This window comes from Rana temporaria, chromosome 4 (assembly GCF_905171775.1).
Source record: "Rana temporaria chromosome 4, aRanTem1.1, whole genome shotgun sequence".
NCBI classification, from domain to species: Eukaryota; Metazoa; Chordata; class Amphibia; order Anura; family Ranidae; genus Rana; species Rana temporaria.
This window is the reverse complement of record NC_053492.1, coordinates 17460181-17485762: the sequence shown is the minus strand read 5'-3', so window position 1 is coordinate 17485762 and position 25582 is coordinate 17460181. Positions and strand designations below refer to the sequence as shown.

General features: G+C 43.7%; 1 protein-coding gene across 1 annotated transcript; it reads left to right on the top strand.

Moving 5' to 3' along the window:
- Positions 1-5699: 5699 nt before the first annotated feature.
- On the top strand, positions 5700-24887 carry LOC120935993 (WAP four-disulfide core domain protein 5-like). Its single transcript, XM_040348056.1, has 5 exons — positions 5700-5834; positions 8933-9094; positions 10823-10969; positions 19056-19204; positions 24716-24887. The coding sequence occupies exons 1-5, from the start codon at positions 5729-5731 to the stop codon at positions 24737-24739; spliced, it is 588 nt and encodes a 195-aa protein (XP_040203990.1). The 5' UTR covers positions 5700-5728; the 3' UTR covers positions 24740-24887.
- The last annotated feature ends 695 nt before the right edge of the window (positions 24888-25582 follow it).

Genomic DNA, 25582 nt, shown 5'->3' with positions numbered 1-25582 from the left:
CCCATGTCACTCACCAACCAGCCAGCTGTTCCCGTACACGTTCTGTTCAAATTCTGTTGGGATGGTGCTTTGACGGTATATGTAGCTGTCGTGGCTGGATCCTGGGTGTTTGGCACGGACGTGCCATATGAGGCCTTGGGCATCGACTATCACCTGTAGCCTTCATCACTGAATACAGTAACCAATACCAACAACCGGAACAAATTTTTAAAAAATACTGGCCCATCTTGAAGGCGGACAGAACCTTAGCCGCAATACTGCCAAAAAAACCAAGGTTCATCTAACGTAAGGCACCGACACTGAGAACGCATCTTGTTCATAATGTACTTGACCCCCCAACACAGGTGAACATATGTCCAGAACTCAAAGGGTTCTATAGATGCCAAAGGTGCCTTCCCTGCAAAACCAACAGACCGCAGCCTCGAAGACGCACAACTTTCAAGTCCCATGTGTTTAACAAAGAATTTTCAAATTAAAGAACTGATCACATGTAACAGCACACATGTGACTTACGTTATAGAATGTCCCTACCGGCTTCAATATGTTGGCCGTACCACCAGACCCTTACGTGTTAGAATAAGAGAACACATTAAAAATATTCGTAAGGGATTCCCAAAACACATCGGGCCGGATTCAGAAAAGAGATACGACGGCTTATCTCCTGATACACCGTCGTATTTCTGAGTCCGGCCGTCGTATCTATGCGCCTGATTCATAGAATCAAGTTACGCATAGATATCCCTAAGATCCGACAGGTGTAAGTGTCTTACACCGTCGTATCTTAGGCTGAAATTTCACGCTGGCCGCTAGGTGGCGCTTCTGTTTGTTTACGCAAGGAATATGCAAATTAGTATTTACGTCGATTCAGAAACGAACGACCGCCCGGCGCTTTTTTTTTACGTAGTTTGCGTTCGGCTTTTTCTGGCGTATAGTTACTCCTGCTATATGAGGCGTAGCTAATGTTAAGTATGGCCGTCGTTCCCGTGCCGAGATTTGAATTTTTTACGTTGTTTGAGTAAGTCGTTCGCGAATACGGCTGGACGTAATTTACGTTCACGACGAAAGCATGACGATTTGCCGACGTCATTTGGAGCATGCACACTGGGATTCAGTCGCGGCCGGTGCATGCGCAGTTCGTTCGGCGCGGGGACGCGCTTCATTTAAATGATACACGCCCCCTACCCGCCGAATTTGAATTCCGCCGGATGATTTACGCTACGCCGCTGCAACTTTACAGGCAAGTGCTTTGTGAATAAAGCACTTGCCTGAAAAACTTACGGCGGCGTAACGTAAATGATATACGTTACTCCAGCAGAAAGATCCGCTGATCTTTCTGAATCTGGCCCAGTCTCTCTCCAGACACTTCAAAGAAGTGCACCATAAAGATCCATCTTGCCTTACCTTCTATGGAGTCGATATTATTAAAGAACACCTGGGGGGCGGCAACAAAAAGATCCAGGTCTAACAAAATGAGACCCGCTGGATACACAGGTTGGGGACCCTAGCCACAGGAGGCCTCAACCTGGATATCGACCTCAACTGTTTCATTTCTAACTTCTAATTTACAACAATGTATTGACCCCTCTCTATCTTTTTTTTTTTTAAATCCACTTTATTTTTATTCTTTTCTTTTCTTATTTCATACATTGCCTATTCGGCATCCATTACATTTCATTTGACATACATTTTACCACATAATACCACATTTTTATATTCCTATAATATTCCAATGTACGTCTCTATCTTTTTATATCCCCCCCTCCCTCCCCCTGTCCTCTGCACTCTACATAGAAAATCTGTCCGTCACCAATTTTGGTGGTGCTACACTCACATCTCTCAGCCAGGAATACCAAATCTCCTCAAATTTACCCTTTGCTTTCCTTCGTTTATAAGCCAGGTGTTCTCTTCCCAACAGGGAGTTGACATATGCAATCCATTGCTTCCCCCGTGGGGACCCCCGGAGCCATCCAATAACGTGCAATGAGTTTTCTTGCCAAATACAACAGTCTTGTTACCATATAGTACTTTCCTTTTGTAAACTCTCCAGGGTCGATGGCCCCTAGTAGGTATACTAAAGGGTCCAATGGGACTGGTACCTGTGCCACTCTAGTGAGACACTGTGATACTTCCTCCCCCCTCACCCCTCTCTATCATCTTTACCACCATTATGTCCTCATATTTAATTCTTACCCATGGTCCATGGGTTTCTAGGTATAAAAGGATAGAAAGCTTTAACCTGTATTACATTGGGGTCTATGCTAGTCACTCCCTTGTATATGCTTTATACAACACCCCATAAATCCACCATAGTTTTAATTAATTTAATTTTTATTATTTTATTATATTTTATTAATTTAATTTTTATTATGTCCTAGTCTTCATCTATATACGAACCCTCTAATGATATTACCCTGACGCCTTTCCTTAGGTTTCTCATCCCATTTGCTTTTAGATAGGGAGGTTTCCAGTGATTCATCTTCAATTAATCTATTTAATTTATATTTTTCCCCATGTATAAATCAAGTTATACACGCTTCTCTAATGGGATACTCCTTGATTGGGGAATCTATGATTTTATGACTGGCTCAAAAATAATCTATGCTTCTTTATGGCCACACAGACCTTAAGCCATATAGGGGATTGAATACACATGCTTATTCCGTTCTGTCACCAGTCACACATTCCCCTAATATTGGGTGAATGTACTATGACTCTCTACTATCTAATGTTTGTTTTATAATTTATGCACTACTGCAGCTTTGACCCTCTTTAGGGACGGATGTCAGAACTTACATCACACAGCTGACATTAGTGTAAAAAAACAGACACATCACCTCTTGTATATATTTCTAGTATTAGGGTATGGATCACAATATCCTTCAGGATCTTTTTCACACTGCAAATTTCACATATAATTTTGCCTTATATATATTCCTGGTTACTACCACTAGTGGACATCGGTCCCTTTCAGGGCTTATCGTGCTGTGGACTAGATATGTTATCTGACATGCCCATCCCACATCCATATGTTTGCACGTCTTCACGAAAGATTACACATAATCTGTATATAATATATTTTTTAGGGATGGTCCTTACTGATATATTACTTTTTAGCCATCAAACGTAAAGATTATATATGTATTAGACTGTTTATTTCAACAGGGGTTTCTACCTTCTTTTGAATCCAATTACATAATGTCTTAGACAGTGGTAGGTGATTATCCCAATTCCTAGTTTTGGCAACACCAAGGGTTAATGGAGGGAGGATCACCTACATCCACGGGAATTAACAATTCTACTGCCCAATTCAAATTAACATATCCCCCCCCCCCCCCCCGGGAGGAGGAACACGCCTGCCGCTGTGTATGAGAAGTTTGACTTTGAGAAAGTCACATGACGAAACGCGTCAAAAAAAGGTGACCCACACGCAATTACGCACGCCTACATCCCAGCCAACACTAGCCACTAGTATGCCGACACTGGGCTGTGGAGGAGATCAACAGCGCTGTCAGCCGTTACTAATCCCAGCCCGCTTGGGACGGGCGGCCAGCTCTGTTTATTTTTGTTCATTTTTGCTTGCTTTTATCTGGTGGGACTCAGTGCCATCTGGAACCACAAGCTGATGTTTTTTCCTAAATGTCATTTTTATTTCTATTTTTTATTTAAATAAATTATTCTTTGGAAATATTTTTATACATACTACACTATGTGGATTTCATTTTTTTCATTTGAGTGACACACTGCACAACCATCACCAGAGACACTTTTTGGTCTCTGAGAAGCTGCACGGAGGACAGACACCGCCTGGAATCCAATAGAGCGCATTGTGCAACAAGAGGAAGAAAGGTACCATCACCAACTGCCTTTCACCCCACTTGGGGTAGCTACATCTGGTGAGTGGGGACCTATGAGGGGGAGCACAAAAGTCACCTACTATTGGATTGCGTGAGACTGGCACCAAGTCACTTCATCACTACCTGCTAAAGGCATATCAGTGGTTGTATCCGTGTATTTTGACCTTTGACCTATTTATTTTTGTCAGCTTCAATACCAGAACATTATGGATTAATGGGACCTGTAGTGTATATATACTCATTACTGTTTTCAGAGTTGTGGAGTAAATTCTCATGAGGATTGAGAATATATTTTTACTACTATCTATTTTGTTCCCATCTGGACTTTTCACTTGCATTACTATTATTAATTTTTTTATTTGTGTTTGCTTGCAATACTATACCTCTGGATTTTGCCTCTTGGTCACTTGGGAGGCAATAGGCATTATTAGCCTTCAGTTATATTAGGTTCTTTATCACACACTATTGAGTACATACGATTACAGCCATATCCTGCTGGCCTGCACAGGTTCCTGACCACACACATAGGAACACACTTTCATTTATATTTTTTTCCACACCTTGATATATATACATATATATATTTTTTTCCTCTTCACACACGTTACCTGGAAACCAACTTAGGCTGGTGGTCCAGGCTTAGCCACTTTTTGGCACACCTTTTTTTTCACATTTGTACCAGCAACAGGGTAACCTCTACATACCTCACATAGACACACTGGGCCAGATTCACAACGGACTTACAGCGGCGTATCTCCGCGTACGCCGTCATAAGTCCGAATGTGAGCCGTCGTATCTATGCGCCTAAATCTTAGAATCAGTTACGCACAGATTTAGCCAAGATATGAGCGGCGTAGGAGACTCCTACGCCGTCGTATCTTGGGTGCAATATTTACGCTGGCCGCAAGGGGCGCTTCCGTAGATTTATGCGTCGAATATGTAAATTAGGTAGATACGCCGATTCACAAACGTACTTGCGGCCGCTACGCCGTTTACGTAAGGCTTACGTCCGGTGTAAAGTTACCCCTGCTATATGAGGCGTAGGTAATGCAAAGTACGGACGTCGGCAAGCGTATCTTTTTACGTTGTTTACGTAAGTCGTACGTGAATGGGGCTGTGCGTAGGTTACGTTCACGTCACAGGCAATGGGCCTGGCGTATCTTAAGGAGAAAATTCGACGTGATACTGAGCATGCGCGCACATGCGCCGTTCGTTAGGCGTGTCATTTATGTGGGGTCATGATTGATTTACATACAACACGCCCACCTCTTCCACATTTGAATTACGCGGGCTTACGCCGGCCCATTTATGCTACGCCGTCGCAACTTACGGAGCAAGTACTTTCTGAATACTGCACTTGCCCGTCCAAGTTGCGGTGGCATAGCGTAAATAGGATACGCTACGCCCGCGCAAAGTTACGCCCATATACGTGAATCTGGCCCACATTCTTTGTATTTGGCCTCTTGATCGCCATTAGCAGCGCCATTTCCCCCTTCTCGTTTTATCAAGGGTGGGCAAGGGTCCATCTTTCCCGTACAAGTCATAAATGCCTAAAGGTCAAGTATATTCCACCATAGTAACGTACATGAGAAGTATCTTCCTTTGCAATCGTATATTGTATGGGAACAGGTTCTGCCTGTTCTCAGTGCTTCCCTTCCTTCTTCCCTATAAGAGCCCAAGACACTATAGGGACCCAGTTATGCCATCAGAATTTGCGTAAGTGGCTAATTACGTAGGAAGCCTTTTATTTTTGCAATCATCCATTGTGTGGTAGCCGATTCAACCCTGTTCCCTCCCTTCCTTCTTCCTCATATGGTCTATATAAAAGTCTCCTCATCTCACAGACTTCTCAGAAAGATTTCTAGGAACTGAACATGTCTCCAGAGACCGGATCCCTCCTGCTACTCCTCCTGATCTGTGCAGGAGCCACCGCTTTAATTCCAAGCACTGCAAACCTCACCGATGATAAAGAACTTTTAGGTAAGAATTTAAAATTATGTAAAATTCAGGTAAGGACTCAACCAACTTATAAATGTCTACGTCTTGGATATATATTACTATAGAAAATAAAATGCAGGCAAATCTATTATATTTTTAGAGTGTTGTGCAATGTGTATATTCATCATTTATGAATGAGAATGGGTTCAAAACCTCTTCCAATGCTTTGTTATTTTGTTCTGGGATGGAGAAGGTTAATGCCTCGTACACACGCTGGTTTTCCCGACTGGAAAACTGCGAGGAGAGCCTTTAGCTAGGAATCCCGGCCGTGTGTATGCTCTCTTTTTTCCCACCGGGAAACAGGCGGACTTTTGCCCGGTGGTTTTTGGCAGTTTTCCTATGGGAACAACTGCCATGGAGCATACACACGGCCGGGATTCCCGGCCAAAGCTCCATCGCAGTTTTCCTTTCGGGAAAACCTGCTGTGTGTAGGGGAAAGGCTGACTGAGCAGGTTCTTGGCTTTCCCCGTAAATACCTTTTTTTTTACCGCCGGACAGTTTCTTATCCTGAGTGGACCTCACATAACGTCCTGTCAGGAAGCACCAGTTGCGCAGCAGGGGATAGGCATGGGAAGTCACTGGGACACAGCCAATGACTGATCAGAGTACCGGCTTGCTGCTGGTACCAATGCGACCGTGACCAATCACAGCAGGTCAACATGACAGTTTTACACAATAGATGGCTTCCTTTCATGCCATCCATTGGATACAATTGTGTTGCTAGCTGTGATTGGTCAATTTGATCACATGGTACGGATGGGGGTAACCACAGCTCATCTGTACCATATGATTAGCTGTGATTGGTCACTTTCATCACATGGTACGGATAGGGGGAAACCACAGCTCATCTGTACCATATGATTAGCTGTGATTGGTCAATTTGATCACATGGTACGGATGGGGGTAACCACAGCTCATCTGTACCATATGATTAGCTGTGATTGGTCAATTTGATCACATGGTACGGATAGGGGGTATCCACAGCTCATCTGTACCATATTATTTCATGTGATTGGTCAATTGGATCACATGGTACAGATAGGGGGCAACCACAGCTCATCTGCACCATATGATTAGCTTTGATCATAGCTCATCATAGCTCAATCATAGCTCATCACAACAAAACAAACTGAATGATTTGGTTTCATTCAGTAAAATGTTTGCTTATACTGTAGCAATGTAAGTCACTGCTATAAGCAAACATAATGTTTAACCACTTCAGCCCCGGGCCATTTGTCTGGCCAAAGACCAGAGCATTTTTTTGCGATTCAGCACTGCGTCACTTTAACTGAAAATTGCGTGGTCCTACTACGTGGCTCCCAAACAAAATTGATGTCTTTTTTTTCCCCACAATAGAGCTTTCTTTTGGTGGTATTTGATCACCTCTGCGTTTTAAATTTTTTGCACTATAAACGGAAATAGTGACAATTTGGCGTTTTTTTTCCTCAGTTTAGGCCGATATGTATTCTTCAACCTATTTTTGGTAAAAAAAATCACAATAAGCGTTTATTGATTGGTTTGTGCAAAAGTTATAGCGTCTATTAACGCTATTTTATTAATATTTTTACTAGTAATGGCGGCGATCAGCAATTTTTATTGTGACTGAGACATTATGGCGGACACATCGGACACTTTTGATGCCATTTTGGGACCATTGTCATTGATACAGCGATCGGTGCTTTAAAAATGCACTGATTACTGTACAAATGACACTGACAGTGAAGTGGTTAACCAGTAGGGGGCGCTGAAGGGGTTAAGTGTGTCCTAGGGATGTGTTCTAACTGTGGGGGGGATGGGCTACATGTGACATGACACGGATCACCGCTCCTGATTACAGGGAGCTGTGATCAGTGTCCCTTCACTAGGAAGAATGGGGAAATGCTTGTTTACCCGTTCTTCCTCTCCGTGAGACAATCGCGGGCATACCCGCGTGAGACAATACCCCCCTGTTTACCCGTTCTTCCTCTCCGTGAGACAATCGCGGACATCGTGTCCGTCGGACCCGCGGTCGAACTCATGGAGCTTGCGGCGCGCACGCGCCCACAATACCGCAACTTAAAGGGGACGTACAGGTGTACAGCTATGTCCATCTGCCCAACCGTGTCATTGTGCCGACATATATAGTCGTGCACTGGTCCTTAAGTGGTTAAAAAAATAAAAAACTGATCACTTCCCCAGAGTAGTACAATGTCAGTGTGTTAAAAAAAATAGTAAAATATATATATATATATATTTTCGAACTGTCACCATGCAGTGTCCCTGATCACTGCCACACTGTTATATGACAACGCTGTACTGCACAAGAAGTGACAGTATGCAAAAATAAAATAAAAATTTGTGAATTTTTTTTTATTATTTCTTTATTTTTCAAGAAATTATGACAAAAAAATATGAATAAAAAAAAAACCGCCATGCCTCTTACCAAGTACCTTGGACTGGTCCAAATCATATGGTGGAGGGGGGATTATGGTGTGGGGTTGTTTTTCAGGGGTTGGGTTGGCCCCTTAGTTCCATTGAAGGGAACTCTTAAGGCGTCAGCATACCAAGACATTTAGGACAATTTCATGCTTCCAACTTTGTGGGAACAGTTTGGGGACGGCCCCTTCCTGTTCCAACATGACTGCACATCAGTGCACAAAGCAAGGTCCATAAAGACATGGATGAGTGCGTTTTGAGTGGAGGAAATTGACTGGCCTGCACAGAGTCCTGACCTCAACCCGATAGAACACCTTTTGGATAAATTAGAGCAGACACTGCAAGCCAGTCCTTCTCGTCCAAAATCAGTGCCTGACCTCACAAATGCGTTTCTGGAAGAATGGTCAGACATTCCACTAGAGACACACTCCTAAACCTTGTGGACAGCCTTCCCAGAAGAGTTGAAGCTGTTATAGCTGCAAAGGGTGGGCCAACTCAATATTGAACCCTACGGACTAAGAGTGGAATGCCATTAAATTTCATGAGCGTGTAAAGGCAGGTGTCCCAATACTTTGGACAATTAAGTGTATGTACAGTATGTGTGTGTGTATATATCTAAGAAAATATCTGTGATTCATTTATGGTTCACCTCATAACCCTCTCAGGTAGACAGCCTCCGGGGAAACCTGGTAGGTGTCCTGCAGATGTGGAATTCAATGTTGATGGCTCCACGTTGCAGAATGAATGTAGGCGAGATGGACACTGTGAAGGCAAGATGAAGTGCTGCTTCTCAGGGGGTAGAAGACAATGTCTGCTGCCATTGGACGGTAAATATTTTAAAATCTGTCTGAGAATACGATGCGATCATAAAAATGTGACCTGTTCTGCTTTGTGTCTGAGACAGAAACAGAAAGAGAGATTTAAGCTAATCTTCAGATGTATTTCAACTTTTCTCAATGCTTCCTGTTGTAAAAATGCTGTTTACAGAGATAGGTAGCTGAAGCTGAAATTTACACATGTAAGTGAGTCAGAGCAGAGACTCCTCCTCCTCCAAGGTAGTGAGAAAGGAGGCAACTAATACTCTGTTGTCTCTTTCTGGGAATTATTTGCAATGTATTAAATTAAATGTAGTACACACAGATATAGAACATCAGTTTAAATATACAGCATAAACTTTAGATAAACATAAATATTGTACCTGGCCTGCACTCATCAACCTTTTATGGTCCCCGGCCAACGCTCATCACCCCCCTTTCATAGTCCCAACTGACACTTATTACCTTTCATCCTCCTTGTCTGCACTCATCACCCTTCATAGTCCTGACCTGCACTCATCACCCTTCATAGTCCCGGCCTGCACTCATCACCCTTCATAGTCCCGGCCTGCACTCATCACCCTTCATAGTCCCGGCCTGCACTCATAACCCTTCATAGTCCCGGCCTGCACTCATTATCCTTCATAGTCCCGGCCTGCACTCATCACCCTTCATAGTCCTGACCTGCACTCATCACCCTTCATAGTCCCGGCCTGCACTCATCACCCTTCATAGTCCCGGCCTGCACTCATCACCCTTCATAGTCCCGGCCTGCACTCATCACCCTTCATAGTCCTGACCTGCACTCATCACCCTTCATAGTCCCGGCCTGCACTCATCACTCTTCATATTCCCAGCCTGAACTCATCACCCTTCATAGCCCCGGCCTGAACTCATCACCCTTCATAGTCCCGGCCTGCACTCATCACTCTTCATATTCCCAGCCTGAACTCATCACCCTTCATAGCCCCGGCCTGAACTCATCACCCTTCATAGCCCCGGCCTGCACTCATCACCCGTTATAGTCCCGGCCTGCACTCATCACCTGTCATAGTCCCGGCCTGCACTCATCACCCTTCATAGTCCTGGCTTGCAGTCATTACCCTTCATAGTCCTGGCTTGCAGTCATTACCTTTCATAGTCCCGGCCTGCACTCATCACCCTTCAAATTTCCGGCCTGCACTCATCACCCTTCAAAGTTCCGGCCTGCACTCATCACCCTTCATAGTTCCGGCCTGCACTCATCACCCTTCATAGTTCCGGCCTGCACTCATCACCCTTCATAGTTCCGGCCTGCACTCATCACCCTTCAAAGTTCCGGCCTGCACTCATCACCCTTCATAGTTCCGGCCTGCACTCATCACCCTTCATAGTTATGGCCTGCACTCATCACCCTTCATAGTCCCAGCCTGCACTCATCACCCTTCATAGTCCCGGCATGCACTTATCACGCTTCATAGTCCCAGCCTGCACTCATCACCCTTCAAAGTCCCGGCATGCACTTATCACGCTTCATAGTCCCGGCCTGAACTCATCACCCTTCATAGTCCCGGCATGCACTTATCACGCTTCATAGTCCCGGCCTGTACTCATCACTCTTCATAGTCCCGGCCTGCACACATCACTCTTCATAGTCCCGGCCTGCACTTATCACCCTCTGCTCTCAGTCTCTAGTTCAGTCTCAGTTTCTCAGTCTCTACTTCCTTCCATCATCATCACAGCTATTTTATCTCTCTGCAGTCAAGAATAATGCCTGCCCAAACTCTGATGACTCAGTGTGTATAGCTACGATATATGCACCCTTCTGCCAGAGGGATGACCAGTGCCAAGGCACCGACCGATGCTGTTCTTTCAAGTGCAGGGCCCAGTGCACGCCAACAGTGACAGGTAATGGAATACTCCTTGTGATTTGGAAATTGCTGTATAACCAAAACTATTATTACTGAACTGAAGGTATTGCAGCAGAATCATAACTAGAACCTTCAGAGCCTTGGTCCAAGAAACCATAAAGGGCCACCCTCACACCCATATGGGGCCCCCACAGTGGTGGAACGCCAGGGCCCGGTCCCAAGTGCGACCTCTGCGACCCTGGTAGTTCCACCACTAGTGTCAATAGTTTTTTTTGTTTTTGTTATTGTATTTATTTATTCTACCATTTCCTTTTATTTATTTACAATTTTATTTTTGTATTATATTTTATAATTTTTTTTAGGAGCCCCATTTGGAGTATTAGGTGGGATATCAGGGGTCTAAACAGAGAACAGTCACTGCTCTCAATCTCAATCTCTGCAGCCTCAGCTGCACAGAATGCATACACAGGAATTGCTCTGTAAAGAACTTCCCATTCATCCACAAACTGAAGCATAGTAAACACAGCTTACTATGCCCCAGCTATGACTAAACAGAGTCAACAATCGGTGCGAATCACTGACTCTATTCATTAAGACAATGAAGGGTGCAGTAAATGACACATTTGCGGCCTCTACCCTGCTCTCCATCCTGACAGATCCCCCTCAGGAGCCAGCAGGACAGGAGAGGGGGGAACCTGGCAGTGCTGCGACAGTTGAGGGGGAGGGTGTGTGGGGGGGAGGTACACAGGAGCCCGATCACAGCTATAAGTGGATAAGAGGGGAAGCGGGGACGGCATGTAGAGGAACCAATCCCTTCCATCTTTACAATTCAACCTCTAAAAATATAACATTCTATTTTCTACTCTGCTGTGATGCGCTTCATATTATTAATATTTGGTATCATCCATCAGGCTAGGAGATCACCTGAGTACAGGGGAGCCCCATTTCTTGAAATCTACCCCTACGAAGTTGTAATGATCAGTTTTATTTCATTCGGTGAGGTACACCTCAAAATAAAATTCTCAGCACCAGAGTATAATATTTTATCTGGTATGTGAACTTTTAAATTTTTCCACAAAGATCTCAGTGTCTATTAATTATAGCCATGTGCATTTGATGTGGTTTTATTCCCATTATAGACCCCAAAATCATAGAGAAAATCATATTTTTGTAGCACCTCCATAGCTAGTGTAGGTTACTGGGCAAATTTTGTTTGGCTCCTCTGTAACCAGTGGAGCAGGGGTTGACTGCTTTAGCCTGCTCAGTGTCTCACAGTCTGCTGGTCTGATTGCTTCCCCCTGTATTTTAGAAAATTCTAGAATTATAGTGGGAGGAAGAACAGAGGAGGCGCCCTGAATATTTATGGGGATCCAATCAATCCCTGGGGAGGTGTACCCAGTAGGTGGCTGGAGAGCCTATTAATAGTCGGAGGCCTGAGGGAGGGAGTAGATGTTGCTGGGTCTAATCCTGCCAGAGGAGACCCCTATGCAGGGGCTTTGCCTCAGGGGCAGGTTGCTAGAGGTGCCATTCAGTAGTCATCAAGATCCCAACTGGAGCAACAGCTGAGAAGATTGGAGTTTCTGAGTCAGGAGAGCTCACTGAAGAGTACAGTACCAGGTGGAATTTGGGGGAAGAGTATCCAGCTGTCATGTAATATTGTGAGTCTGTGTCTCCCTCACCGAAGATCCCAGTGGATATCGGAAGGAGGCAACCGATTATCCTGTGGCACTGTGAGTAGATAATCAAAGTGGGTGTTAGTGGCTGTGTGCCGCTATCAGTTCTTTGGAAGAAGTCTTAGGCCGCGTACACACAGTCGGTCAAAACCAATGAAAACGGACTGAAGGACCTTTTCATCAGACCAAACCGACTGTGTGTGGGCCCCATCGGTCAGTTATCCTTCGCTCAAAAAATTTAGAACTTGCTTTAAAATTGAACCGATGGATGCCTAACCGATAGGTCAAAACCGACGGTTAGTATGCAAAAGCATCGGTTAAAAATCCACGCATGCTCAGAATCAAGTCGACGCATGCTTGGAAGCATTGAACTTCGTTTTTTTCAGCACGTCGTTGTGTTTTACGTCACCACGTTCTGACCCGATCGGTTATTTAACCTATGGTGTGTAGGCACATCAGACCATCAGTCAGCTTCCTTTGGACCGTTCTCATTGGATGGACCGACCGCGTGTACAAGGCCATAGACACCTGTCAGCAGTGCAGAGATTGTGGGACTTTATGTGCAAAGAGGGGAGTCCTCAGAGAATTGAGTTCAGCCGTCCCTTCACTCTATCAAGTAAAACATCAAAAATATATCCCTATATAATTTCCCTGAGACAGTGGAGATGGAGAAAATGCTGTGTGCCTGGCTGTCTGTGCATTAATTGAGACTCCTTCTTTTTATTGTAAGCACATCACACCTTAGACAAGCCGATCTCAACCAGAGTTCCATGGAACCCTGGGGTTCCTCCAGAGGTTGCTATGCATTCCTTGAGCTGTGACTAATTGACCTCTCATCTAATGGTGCTTGCATACTTCTGGGGCCAACACCACTTGGCAGAACCAGCAACATGGCACCAATCATCTTTTTGATCAGCCATTCTTAAATAGAGTTCCAAGGAAACCTAATGTTTCTCCAGGGGTTGCTAGAGGTCCCTTGAACTGTGGATGATGACAATTAGAGTTCCAAAGAAACCTAGGGTTCCTTCAAAGGTTGATAGGGGTTCCTTGAACTGTGGCTATTTGACCTCTCATTTGTGGGTGCCTGCATACTTTCCGACCAACATCACTCGGTAGAACTAGTGGCATGGCACCAATAAACTTTTTGATCAGCCATTCTCAAATAGAGTTCCAAGGAAACCTAATGTTTCTCCAGGGGTTGCTAGAGGTCCCTTGAACTGTGGCTGATGGCTAGGCATGTGCATTTAGTTTCGTTCCGAATCGAAATTCGGACAAATTTTTCATTATTCGGACATTCGGATGCATACGAATTCCCGAATTGCAATATTAATGAATTTACGGAATCCGAACGAACGTTTTCGATTCCGAATCGAAAACCCGTGGACGAAATCCGATCGAATTTCGTCCGCGGGTTTTCGATTTGGAATTCGAATTTTTTTTTTTTTCGAATTCCGATCGAATTTCGAAATTATTTTCGAAAAGAGACTATTTGTTGTCGAATCCGGTCGAAATACTTTCGAATTCTACCGGATGTTTCGAAATTCGGTCGAAAACGAACGAATTCCGAAAACGGTCGAAATATTTTCGAATTCGACCGGATTTTTCGAAATTCGGTCGAAAACGAACGAGTTCCGAAAACGAATTTAACACATGTAACGAACCTAACTTAACGAAATTAGTTAAATAAGAAATTAAAACGAAACGAAACGAAATTTTCCCTTTTGCACATGCCTACTGATGGCACCAATTATCTTTTTGAAAAGCTATTCATAATCAGGGTTCCACCAGAGGTTGATAAGGAGTTCCTTGAGCTGTGATAAATTGACTACCAATCTGATAGTGTCTGCATAGTTCCAGGGCAAATTCCACTTGGCAGAAGTAGTGGCATGGCACCTTTAAACTTTTTGATCAGCCATTCTCAAAATAGAGTTCCAAGGAATTCTAATGTTTCTCATGGGGTTGCTAGAGGTCCCTTGGACTGTGGCTGATGGTACCAATTATCTTTTTGAAAAGCTATTCATAATCAGGGTTCCTCCAGAGGTTGATAAGGGGTTCCTTGAGCTGTGATAAATTGACTTCCAATCTGATAGTGCCTGCATAGTTCCAGGGCAAATTCCACTTGGCAGAACTAGTGGCATGGCACCAATATTTTTAGTTGACGATGAGGGTGGCATTCTTCTCACTGACTACTAATATAAGTGACATTTCTCTCATTGAACCCTGATGAAAACATTTTAACAGGGGTTCCACAAGACCTGGCAATTATTTCAAGGGTTCCTCTAGGGTTAGAAGGTTGAGAAACGCTGGCTTAGATGATGCAAATTCAGACACTATAGAGTACGTTCCATAGCAAACCATAGTGAATTCAGTGTATACACCGATCGGCCATAACTTTATGACTGCCCACCATAACCCATCAAGGAATGGACTCCACTAGACCTCTGAAGGTGTGCTGTGGTACCTGGCACCAAGCCATCAGTAGCAGATCCCTTAAAACCTGTAAGGCCTCGTACACACGACCGAGAATCTCGTCAGGAAAAAAACGTTGTTTTCCCTAACGAGATTCTTGGCAAGAAACTCTTGCCGCCCGAGTGTACCGACTTTCATTTCAAAAGGAAAGGAAAGAACACGGTGACGTCATGCGCTCGTCACATTCCATGCCGTCGCTGTCATCTTGCTTCACCCTACCTATGCCATGGAAGCTACCACACATGCGTCAAAGTCATTTTGAGCATGCGCGGGTTTCCAAGGCGACAGGTAAGTATACACACTCTCGGGTTTCTCGTTTGGAAACAGGCAAACGAGAATCTCGACGAGAAAAAAGAGAGCAGGTTCTCTTTTTTTCTCGTCGAGATTCTTGCCTGCTTTCCAAACAAAAAAACCTGAATGCCTCGTACACACGAACGGGAATCTCAGCAAGAAGCAGTTTTCTTGCTGTTTTTTGCCGAGAAACCCGGTCGTGTGTACGATAAGGTGACCAGATTTTTAAAATGAAATCTGGGGACAAGTAATGGCGGCAATCAGCGACTCAATGCCTGTCGCCACCACTGCCCGCATCACAGTCTATCAAGTCTTGCCGCGTACACACGATCATTTTTCGGCATTAAAAAAAACAATGTTTTTCGGCATGTAGAAAAAAAGTTTTTCCAACTTCATCATTAAAACGACGTTGCCCACACACCATCGTTTTTTAAAAATGCTCTAGCAAAGCGCGGTGACGTACAACACGTACGACGGCACTATAAAGGGGAAGTTCCATGTGGATGACGCCACCCTTTGGGCTGTTTTAGCTGATTCCGTGTTAGTAAAAGACGATTCGCGATTTTCTGTCTGTTACAGCGTGATGAATGTGCTTACTCCATTATGAACGGTAGTTTTACCAGAACGAGCGCTCCCGTCTCAAAAATTTATTCTGAGCATGCACAGGTTTTTAACGTCGTTTTAGCCCACACACGATGATTTTTTACAACCCGAAAAACGACATAGTTTAAAACGTTGTTAAAAAATGCAGCATGCTCGAAAAAAATTTGGTCGCTTTTCAGAAGCCGAAAAATGATGTGAAGCCCACACACGATCATTTTAAATTACATTTTTTTTAAACGCCGTTTTTTTCATGCCAAAAAATGATCGTGTGTACGCGGCATTACTCTCCGGGGCCCGGCTACTACTGGGTGGGGAGTGGAGGAAGATCACTCTGCCAGAGAAGGCAAGGAGATAAGTAGGCAGGCGGCTGGCCGGGACTTGAGCCAAGGCAAGAGAACATGCGAGCGGAGCTGAATGAGCACCCAAAACTGAAGAAATATTCCCTCCGCTCCAACCAGCATATGATCATCAGAAAGGGCCACAAATAATGGAAAAAAAATAAACTCCCTAAGCTAGTAGGAGCGGCGAAACGGGGCGTGTTATTCAGAATTTTCTTTTCAATTCTGCACTGTCTTGAAATTGCCCCAGCCCCTATTCAAATCCAATCCGGGGACAAAACCAGGGACAGACTTGGTCTGGGGACATTGTCCTCAATCCAGGGACTGTCCCGGGAAACCAGGGATGTCTGGTCAGCCTAGTGTACGAGGCCTACAGTGTGAGGTAGGGCATCCATGGATCAGATTTGTTTTTCCAGCACATCCCACAGATGCTTGATTAGATTGAGATCTGGAGAATTTGGAGGCCAAGTCTGTTGTGATCTCATAAATGTCCAATAAATGTAGTGATATAGATGTATAGTATGATGACTATAAATTACGTTGTTTCGCAGCAACACAGGTTCTCCAGAGAACTCAATTTTAATTAACTTCCAATACAAACAAAGTCAAAATTCAACAGATGATACAAAAGTCCAACAAAGTAATGTAGTGTCAATGTCTCATCTTAGAAAATACATGTTCTGATCACTTCCAGACCAACATATGTTCATGCAGAGAATACATAGGGGTATCTTCTCTGAGTGACAACCAGAACTCCCAACATTATATTGCCTGTTCACTGAATAGCTGAGCAATTTGATTGGCCATCTTTGATCTGAAAGACAGGAACTACATCCTGTCTTTTAGAGTGGCAGGTAAATTACTCCAGCCGGAGTCACTAATTAGTATGCATTCTTGCATACTAATAAGCCCCCTCTAATAAGTAATTAGATTGCATGTGATCTGAGTAATTGTTTGATTGGTTTGATGTGTAAAAACGGACCCATTCTTTCTTTTTTGCATATTGACAATAGACAAACCTCTTTTGATGTGTAACATGTAATTACAGGTTTGATGTGAAAAACAGACTTCGTCCTGTCTCTTTGAATTACAGGTTTGAAATCTGGCTTGATCAATTTTGGACTTATAACACAATAATACGACATTATGTATATATATATATATATATATATATATATATATATATATATATATATATATATATATATATTACAACAAAGTCAACACCTCAAACTTGTGTCTCTTAAACCATTATTGAATTCATCAGACCAGGTCACGATCTTCCATTGATCCGTGGTCCAGTTCTGATTCCCACGTACCCATTGTAGGCATTTTTGGCTGTGGACACTGATCAGCATGGGCATTCTGATCAGTCTGGGGCTACGCAGACCCATACACAACAAACTGCGATACTCTGTGTGTTTGGACACCTTTTTATCAAAACCACCATTAACTTTCTCAGCAATTTGAGCTACAGTAGCTCCTCTATTGGTTTGAACTACATGGGCCAGCTTTGGCTGCCCATGACCTTATTGCCAGTTTTTTTTTAACGGACCACTTTTGGTAGGTCCTGACCACTGCTGACCAGGAACATCCCACAAATAATTGTGAATGATGGTGGAAACCTCCAAGGGTAATCCAAGTATTAATACACTCCAATGTTACTCAAACCGATATACTATGCAAAGAATTGGCAAAAATTGGTCGATTGTCTTAAGGAATACGGCACCTCATCCCCATAATTTTGTTAGTAATCAAAGGGAGTAAGGAATGCAGGATTATTGCGGTGCCTCAGAAAATCAATACCAATATTTATAAGAAATGTTTAAAAGGTTTTATTAAGTGCAAAGGAAAATTAAAATACATATACAAAACACATCTTAATCCCCTGATGAAGCCAATGTTTGGCGAAACTAGTATTTTAATTTTCCTTTGCAATTAATAAAACTTTGTAAAAAAATTCTTATAAATATTGGTATTGATTTTCTGAGGCACCGCAATAATCCTGCATTCCCTACTCCCTTTGATTACTAATATATACTGTGTAATCTTGATACACATAATACTATATGAAAAATGGTGGAAACCTCCAATCCATTAAAAAAGTGCTGTGCTAATATCCAACGTATCCAACTCAAAAGGACTTTATACTGTAAGTTGGATATTAGCACAACACATTTTGGAATGAATTGGAAGTTTCCTACACTATTCATATAGTATTATGCATATCGAGATAGTACAGTGTATATGTTTGAACAACACTGTAATCTAATGGGGGGGGGGGGGTCTCTAAGGAGGGAAACTGATATAAAAGAACTTGGATCTAATGGGGAGGGTCTTTAAGAGGGGAGCACTGATAAAAGAGGGTTGTGATCTAATGGGGGCCACTACCCCTGTATTATGAAGGGGTGGGGGGCTGGGAGGGAAGGGCCCCACCCTGGGGGTGGTCTTTATGGTTCCTTGTATCAATCCCCTGAAGTTTCTAGTTATGCCTCTGATCTGTATAATGTTTCCATCCCGTGGGGAGAAAAATACAGAGCATGCCACCGCTGACCTCTTGCTGAAAATGATAGCTGCCTGCCTGCACTGACTTAGGAAGCATCAAAGCCTTTAGTACAGACTGAAGGCAGACAGGCAGTATTTTTTTTTTTACATAAGCTTTGGTAGCCTTCATATTCTTGCAGTTTCTTGTAGATCTGGAAATCCTGGGGTATGGTATTGTTTAATCTGGCTGTGTTTTGTATTGCAGTAAAACCTGGATCATGCCTACCTACTTGTGCAAGATGTTCTTTTACCCGACCGAAACCGAAGTGTAATAGTGACAGTGACTGTAAAGGAAAGAAGAAGTGCTGCACCACATGGTGCGGTATGGAGTGTACCGACCCCTGGTCACCTAAGGTACAACTGCCAAACAATTTACAATCAACACCATAGGCCTATCTATCTATCTATCTATCTATCTATCTATCTATCTATCTATCTATCTATCTATCTATCTATCTATCTATCTATCTATCTATCTATCTATCTATCCTCCAGCTCCACCTAGTGACCACAATGGGGCAATTTCCTAAAATACCTTAATATGCAAAATACTGCATTGTGGCCACTAGATGGAGCTGACAATCATAGGGAAAAAAAATTATGAATAAAATAGGTGGACAAGTCATGACAGCTGGGCGAGTGCTTGTGATTTCCATTCCAGCATATTTTTTTTTTTTACCACTTGCTGACCGCTGCACACCGATATACGTTGGCAGAATGGCAGCGGTAGGCAAATGGGCGTACCTGTACGTCCCATTTAAGAATCCGTGCGGTGGGCGCACCTGAGCTGTTGATCTCTGCAGCTCCTCCAGAGTTACCATGGGCCTCTTGGCTGCTTCTCTGATGAATGCTCTCCTTGCCCGGCCAGTCAGTGTAGGTGGACGGTAGGTTTGCATTTGTGCCATACTCTTTCCATTTTCTGATGATGGATTAAACAGAGCTCCGTGAGATGTTCAAAGCTTGGGAGATTTTTTGGTTATAACCTAACCCTGCTTTATACTTATCCACAACTTTATCCCTGACCTGTCTGGTGTGTTCCTTGGCCTTCATGATGCTGTTGTTCATTAAGATTCTCTAACAAACCTCTGAGGGGTTCACAGAACAGCTGTATTTATAGTGAGATTAAATTACACACAGGTGGACTCTATCTACTAATTAGGTGACTTCTGAAGGCAATTGGTTTCACTAGATTTTAGTTAGGGGTATCGGAATAAAGGGGGCTGGATACAAATGCACATCACACTTTTCAGGTATTTATTCAAAAACAAAATTTAAAAAAAACATTTATCATTTTCCTTCCACTTCACAATTATGTGCCACTTTGTGTTGGTCTATCACATAAAATCCCAATAGAATAAATTTCCGTTTTTAGTTGTAACATGACAAAATGTGGAAAAGTACAAGAGGTATGAATACTTTCCACCCCTGTAACATTTGATTTGCTGTCTGTGTGCATCTGTTCAGAAGATTGCAATTCAATTTCTGTCCCAATGACAAATGATTTTTTGAAAATTTGGGTTTTTTAGTGAAACAAGGATTGGTGATAAAGCATCAGTGGACAGGAGACACCTCTTACAGAAGAGAATTTCCCTTCCTAGGGGTAGATTTCCTCTCACTTCCTGTTCTCTCCTTCCGTTTGCAAGTAGGAGTCGTTTGTAAGTTGAATGTTTGAAAGTAGGGGCCTGCCGTATATACTCTGCAGACATTTTGGCCCTAGGTGTTGGTGTTGCCACAGCACTGTAAGCCCTCACAGTTAGTCTTGGTGGGCGCTGGAAAGCCCTGCTGTGTGAACTATTATATCAAGAATTGTAATTACATGCCATTGTTGAACAGTGGTAGAAAAATTGGGCCTTAGGCACTGGTGCTGGTGCCACAACACTGCAACCCCTCAAAGATACTCTTGGTGGGCGCAGGAATGGGCCCTGCTGTGAAATATTAGATCAAGAATTGTAATTACATGCCCCTGTTGAAAAGGGGCAGAAAAATGGGGCCTTTGTTGGTGGTGGTGCTGGTGCCACAACACTGAAACCCCTCACAGATACTCTAGTTGGAGCGCAGGAATGAGCCCGCTGCAAAGTATTGCATCAAAAATTTTATAATTGTATAAAATAGGGGCAGAAAAATTGGGCCTTAGCCACTGGTGGCAGTGCCCAGAACCAAAAATTTTCTTACAAGCTATCAGCATGATCATTGAGGAGGAAAAGGATAGTCACTCAGCATAACAGGATAGCCACTCAGCATCAGCATAGGCAGTCTTGAAGGTATCTGACATTTCAAAAAAAAATATTCAGTTACATCAGCATCAGGTGCTTGGTAGCTTGTGGTGATCCAAGCCTGATTCATTTTTATGAAGGTCAGTCGATCGACCGAGTCTGTAGAGAGGCGCACCCTGTGATCGGTTACAAAGCCTCCAGCAGCACTGAATGTGCGTTCTGAACGATCACTGGATGCAGGACATGCCAGTAGCTCAATTGCGTACTGTGCAAGCTCTGGCCAGTGATCCATCCTTAAGACCCAGTAAGCCAGAGGATATCCGGTGGGAAAGGTGTCCAAGTCTGATCTTGCCCCTAGGTATTCCCGCACCATGTAAAACAGACGCTGGCGATGGTTGCTGAAACTGGTCATACCTTGGGGCTGCGGACTAAAAAATTGTCTGAACGCATCTGTCAGATGGTCACCTTCTCCACCGCTACTTCTGTGACTGAAGCCTCAGCAACACATTGTCCAGGACCAGGATTTTGTAGCCTCCCAGTATCTGGGAACGCGTTGCATAGACCTTTCTGCAAGGCCTCCCGAAGATGTTTCATCTTCTGCTCCCTCTGCGCAGGCAAGATAAGGTCTGCAACCTTACTCTTTTAACATGGATCAAAGAGGGTTGCCAGCCAGTAATGATCCCTCTCCTTGATAGCACGAATACGAGGATCCTTCCGCAGGCTTTGCAGGATCAGGGAGGTCATACAGCGTAGGTTTGCTGAGGCATTCGGTGCGGAGTCCTCTGGGTCACTGAAGACAACAGGATCCGCAGCCATGTACAAGTTCATGGGTTTCTTGGGACTGTAATTGATCCCTTGAAGACTGCTGCTGATGCTGAGTGCTAGGCTCCACCTTCATGCTGACACAATCCTCCTCCTCCTCTTCCTGTGTGATAGGCGGGCAAGCAGGAACACTGTCTGGATAAAGGGGGCCTTGAGAGGTAAGGAAGTCCTCCTCTTCTTCCCTTTGTTCTGCCTCAAGGGCTCTGTCCATTATTCCATGCAGCGTGTGCTCCAACAGGTGAATAAGAGGGACAGTCTCACTGATGCATGTACTGTCACTGCTCACCATCCTCGTGGCCTCCTCAAATGGTGACAGGACAGTGCATGCATCCCTGATCATGGCCCAAAAAAAAACAAGCTCCCCTGACCCTGTCTGCTGCCATATTGGCACAGATACTCATTTATGGCCCTCTGCTGCGTGTGCAGCCGCTGCAGCATGGCCAACGTAGAGTTCCACCTGGTGGGCATGTCACAGATTAGGCGGTTCTTGGGCAGGTTGTATTCTTTTTGGAGGTCTGCCAGCCGAGCACTGGCATTATATGACTGTCGGAAATGCACACAGAATTTCCTGGCCTGCTTCAGGACATCCTGTAAGCCCGGGTACCTGCCCAAGTTGGTGTAGTTGGAATTGTTGTTAGTCCAATGTTCTTCATGCTGTGTCAGGCTGGCTACGTTATATAATTTGAGGTTGGGAAAATGTGCCCCTAAGTATATTTTGGGTAGTTGTAATTTTTCCAATGCAATTTTAGGCCTCCTGCCTTTCAATATAATAACTTGTAAGCCCCCTCTTCTGACTAAAAGTCATTACTCTGGCTAGGGTCCTTACCCAAAGTACTAAGGCCCAGATTCTGAAAGGGCTTACGATGGCGCAACGCCATGTGCGCCGTCGTAAGTCCTAATCTGGGCCGTCGTATCTATGCGACTGATTTTTAGAATCAGTTACGCATAGATAACCATTAGATCCGACAGGCGTAAGGCTCTTACGCTGTCGGATCTTAAATGCAAAATTTCTTTTCGCCGCTAGGTGTCGCCTCCATCGTTTTCCCGATCGAGTATGCAAATTAGCAAAATACGCGAATTCCTGAACGTACGCGCGGTCGACGCAGTGAAGATACGACATTTACGTTAGATTTGCGATGCGTAAAGTTGCCCCTGCTATATGAGGGGCAACCAATGTTAAGTATGGCCGTCGTTCCCACGTCGAAATTTAAAAATTTACATCGTTTGCGTAAGTCGTCCGTGAATGGCGCTGGACGCCATTTACCTTCACGTCAAAACCAATGACGTCCTTGCGACATCATTTAGCGCAATGCACGTCAGGAAATTTTAGAGACGGCTCATGCGCAGTACGATCGGTGCGGGAACACGCCTAATTTAAATGATCCACGCCCCCTACCTGGATCATTTGAATTAGGCAGGCTTGCGCCGGAGGATTTACGCTACGCTGCCGCAACTTTACAGGCAAGTTCTTTGTGAATAAAGCACTTGCCCATAAAACTTGCGGCGGCGTAACGTAAACGAGATACGTTACGCCCGCATAGTTTTATGCCGAGATATGAGAATCTGGGCCTTAAAGTATTATAACCGGGGGCAAGCTGCAAAGCAGGTATCTGACTACTTTCTTAACTGTATGTCAGGAGGGAAAATGTAGAGCTTGAGTCCTCCCACCAGCAGTCAGTTACAAGCCAAGGTTACACAATACACTTTACTCTAGGAAAAAGACAGGAGCCAAACTTTTACCATGGATATTTGCAAGGTCTGGCTATGCTCAGGGATACAGGCTGGGTCATTAGGTAAGGTCCTGGGCTGCAGCTGAGGACTAGTCACAGTAGCCTCAATATCAAGAAATGTACTTTTCTTCTTGGATGTACATAAGCCCTAAGTCAAACATTTCCTACATGTGTATGGCATTACAATTTGCATAATCATAATCATCTGAAGCATAATCATCTGAAGCCAGGCATGATGGTAATGACCATGTAGTCAGGAGTTTCATTGTTCCCATGTCCTCAAGAATTATCACCATAGGTGAGTGGTCTAAGACCGCCATCGTTTTAGTGGAAGCCTCCTGAGGTAGCAGATTTGCTAACACTAGAAAGATGTCCAGCCTAGACAAAGACTGGTGAGGGTGAGGAAATTGGCAAAATGCCGTTCTAAAGGTTGAAGATGTCTCCAGAAATCCTTAAGGTCAACAGTCTTGGACAACATACATGTAGAGCTGGGTAGACTGAACACATGTTGGACCTGATGAAGATTTGGGAACCGTAAATCTGTCTTCCTTAGACGAGAGCATTTTACTGAATTGCTCACTGATGATAATTCCATCCTGGCATTGGTGGGTTATGGTGAATTGAAGCAGTTGTTGAAAAAATTGCTTGCTGTTGGTGTTAGGCCCATAAATTACTACAATAGCAAATTTCTTGCTCATGTAAGTCCATCTACTTTCCACTTGATCTGCTCACTGGTTTATGATACAGCAAGATAATTGTTGGTAACAATTATTGTACCGGCTTTATAAACTTGTACAGGGGAGCCAAAAATGAAACAAAATATCATAAAAGTAAAAAGTAGTTCAATAAAGGTGCATTAAACATCCAATACACATAACACACAGAATTAGAAATCAGAGAGCTACAGGGAACCTCTATTACACTGTGTACAGTATATGGAGTATCTAAGAAAGACAGCTTCGGCTACAACAAGAAATTCCAGCCAGAAACATCCAGCCCAGCCAATTAAAAGTCTTATCCTTGTCTTATTTTCTGTTATCTTTTTCTTCTTTCCAAGCACTGGCTAACCACATTTCAATAACTTTTACATGTTTTTTAAGGATGATTTCCTAGAAGAAGTCTGAAGATTGGAGAGATCCAGACGGAGACTATCATGCTTCTCATCAGTGACACTTCCTCTAGGCCAATAATGAATTCCCTGCAAATGTCTGAAGTTTCCTTCATGTCAGCAATACACCTTCTGCTAATTAATAAAGATAATTTGAAGTGTCACATGTATATGTAGTGTCATTACTTGTTCTAGGTGCAGAAAGCAACCTCCAGAATTTTTAACAGTTTGGGAGTTTGTTTTTCTCCTTTTTCGGTTTAATACGAAAATGAGGTCTTTAGAATGGTCGCTGACCATTTTCAGTCCTTCTCTGCTTTGGTGTTTCTGCCTGGCTGTGGTATAGAGGTTCTTCAGAAAGCTGACCCCTTTGAGGGCTCATGTTGATGGGCCTTGTGTTTTCGGCTGCACATCAAACTCAAATCAGCAGATCCCCCATTTACATAGAAAACCGTAGAAAGATAGAAAAGTGATGGCAAAAAAAAAGACCAAGGAGCCCAACAAGTCTGCCCATTTTTTTTGTTTTGGTAATAGTATAGAACTAAAGTATGCGTGATGTGGTTGGCACCACCTGTCTGACCTGCTTTGTGTTTCTCTGGATGCAGTACATCCTACTGAGATTCCTTTGCATTGCAGACAAAGAAAGGCAAAGACAGCCCCATGCATAGCTCCCAACTGTCCCTGATTTGGAGCAAAGTCCCTCTGTCCCTCATTCCTCTGATCTATGGAGTTGTATATAAAATGTACTTTTTATCTATCAAAAAGTGTTTTCCAGCTCTAAACCTTTCATCTGATTTCTAAATGGCTGCATTTGTAAATGCCAAAAGCCAATATAAAGGAATAATAGTGGTAAAAAAGCACT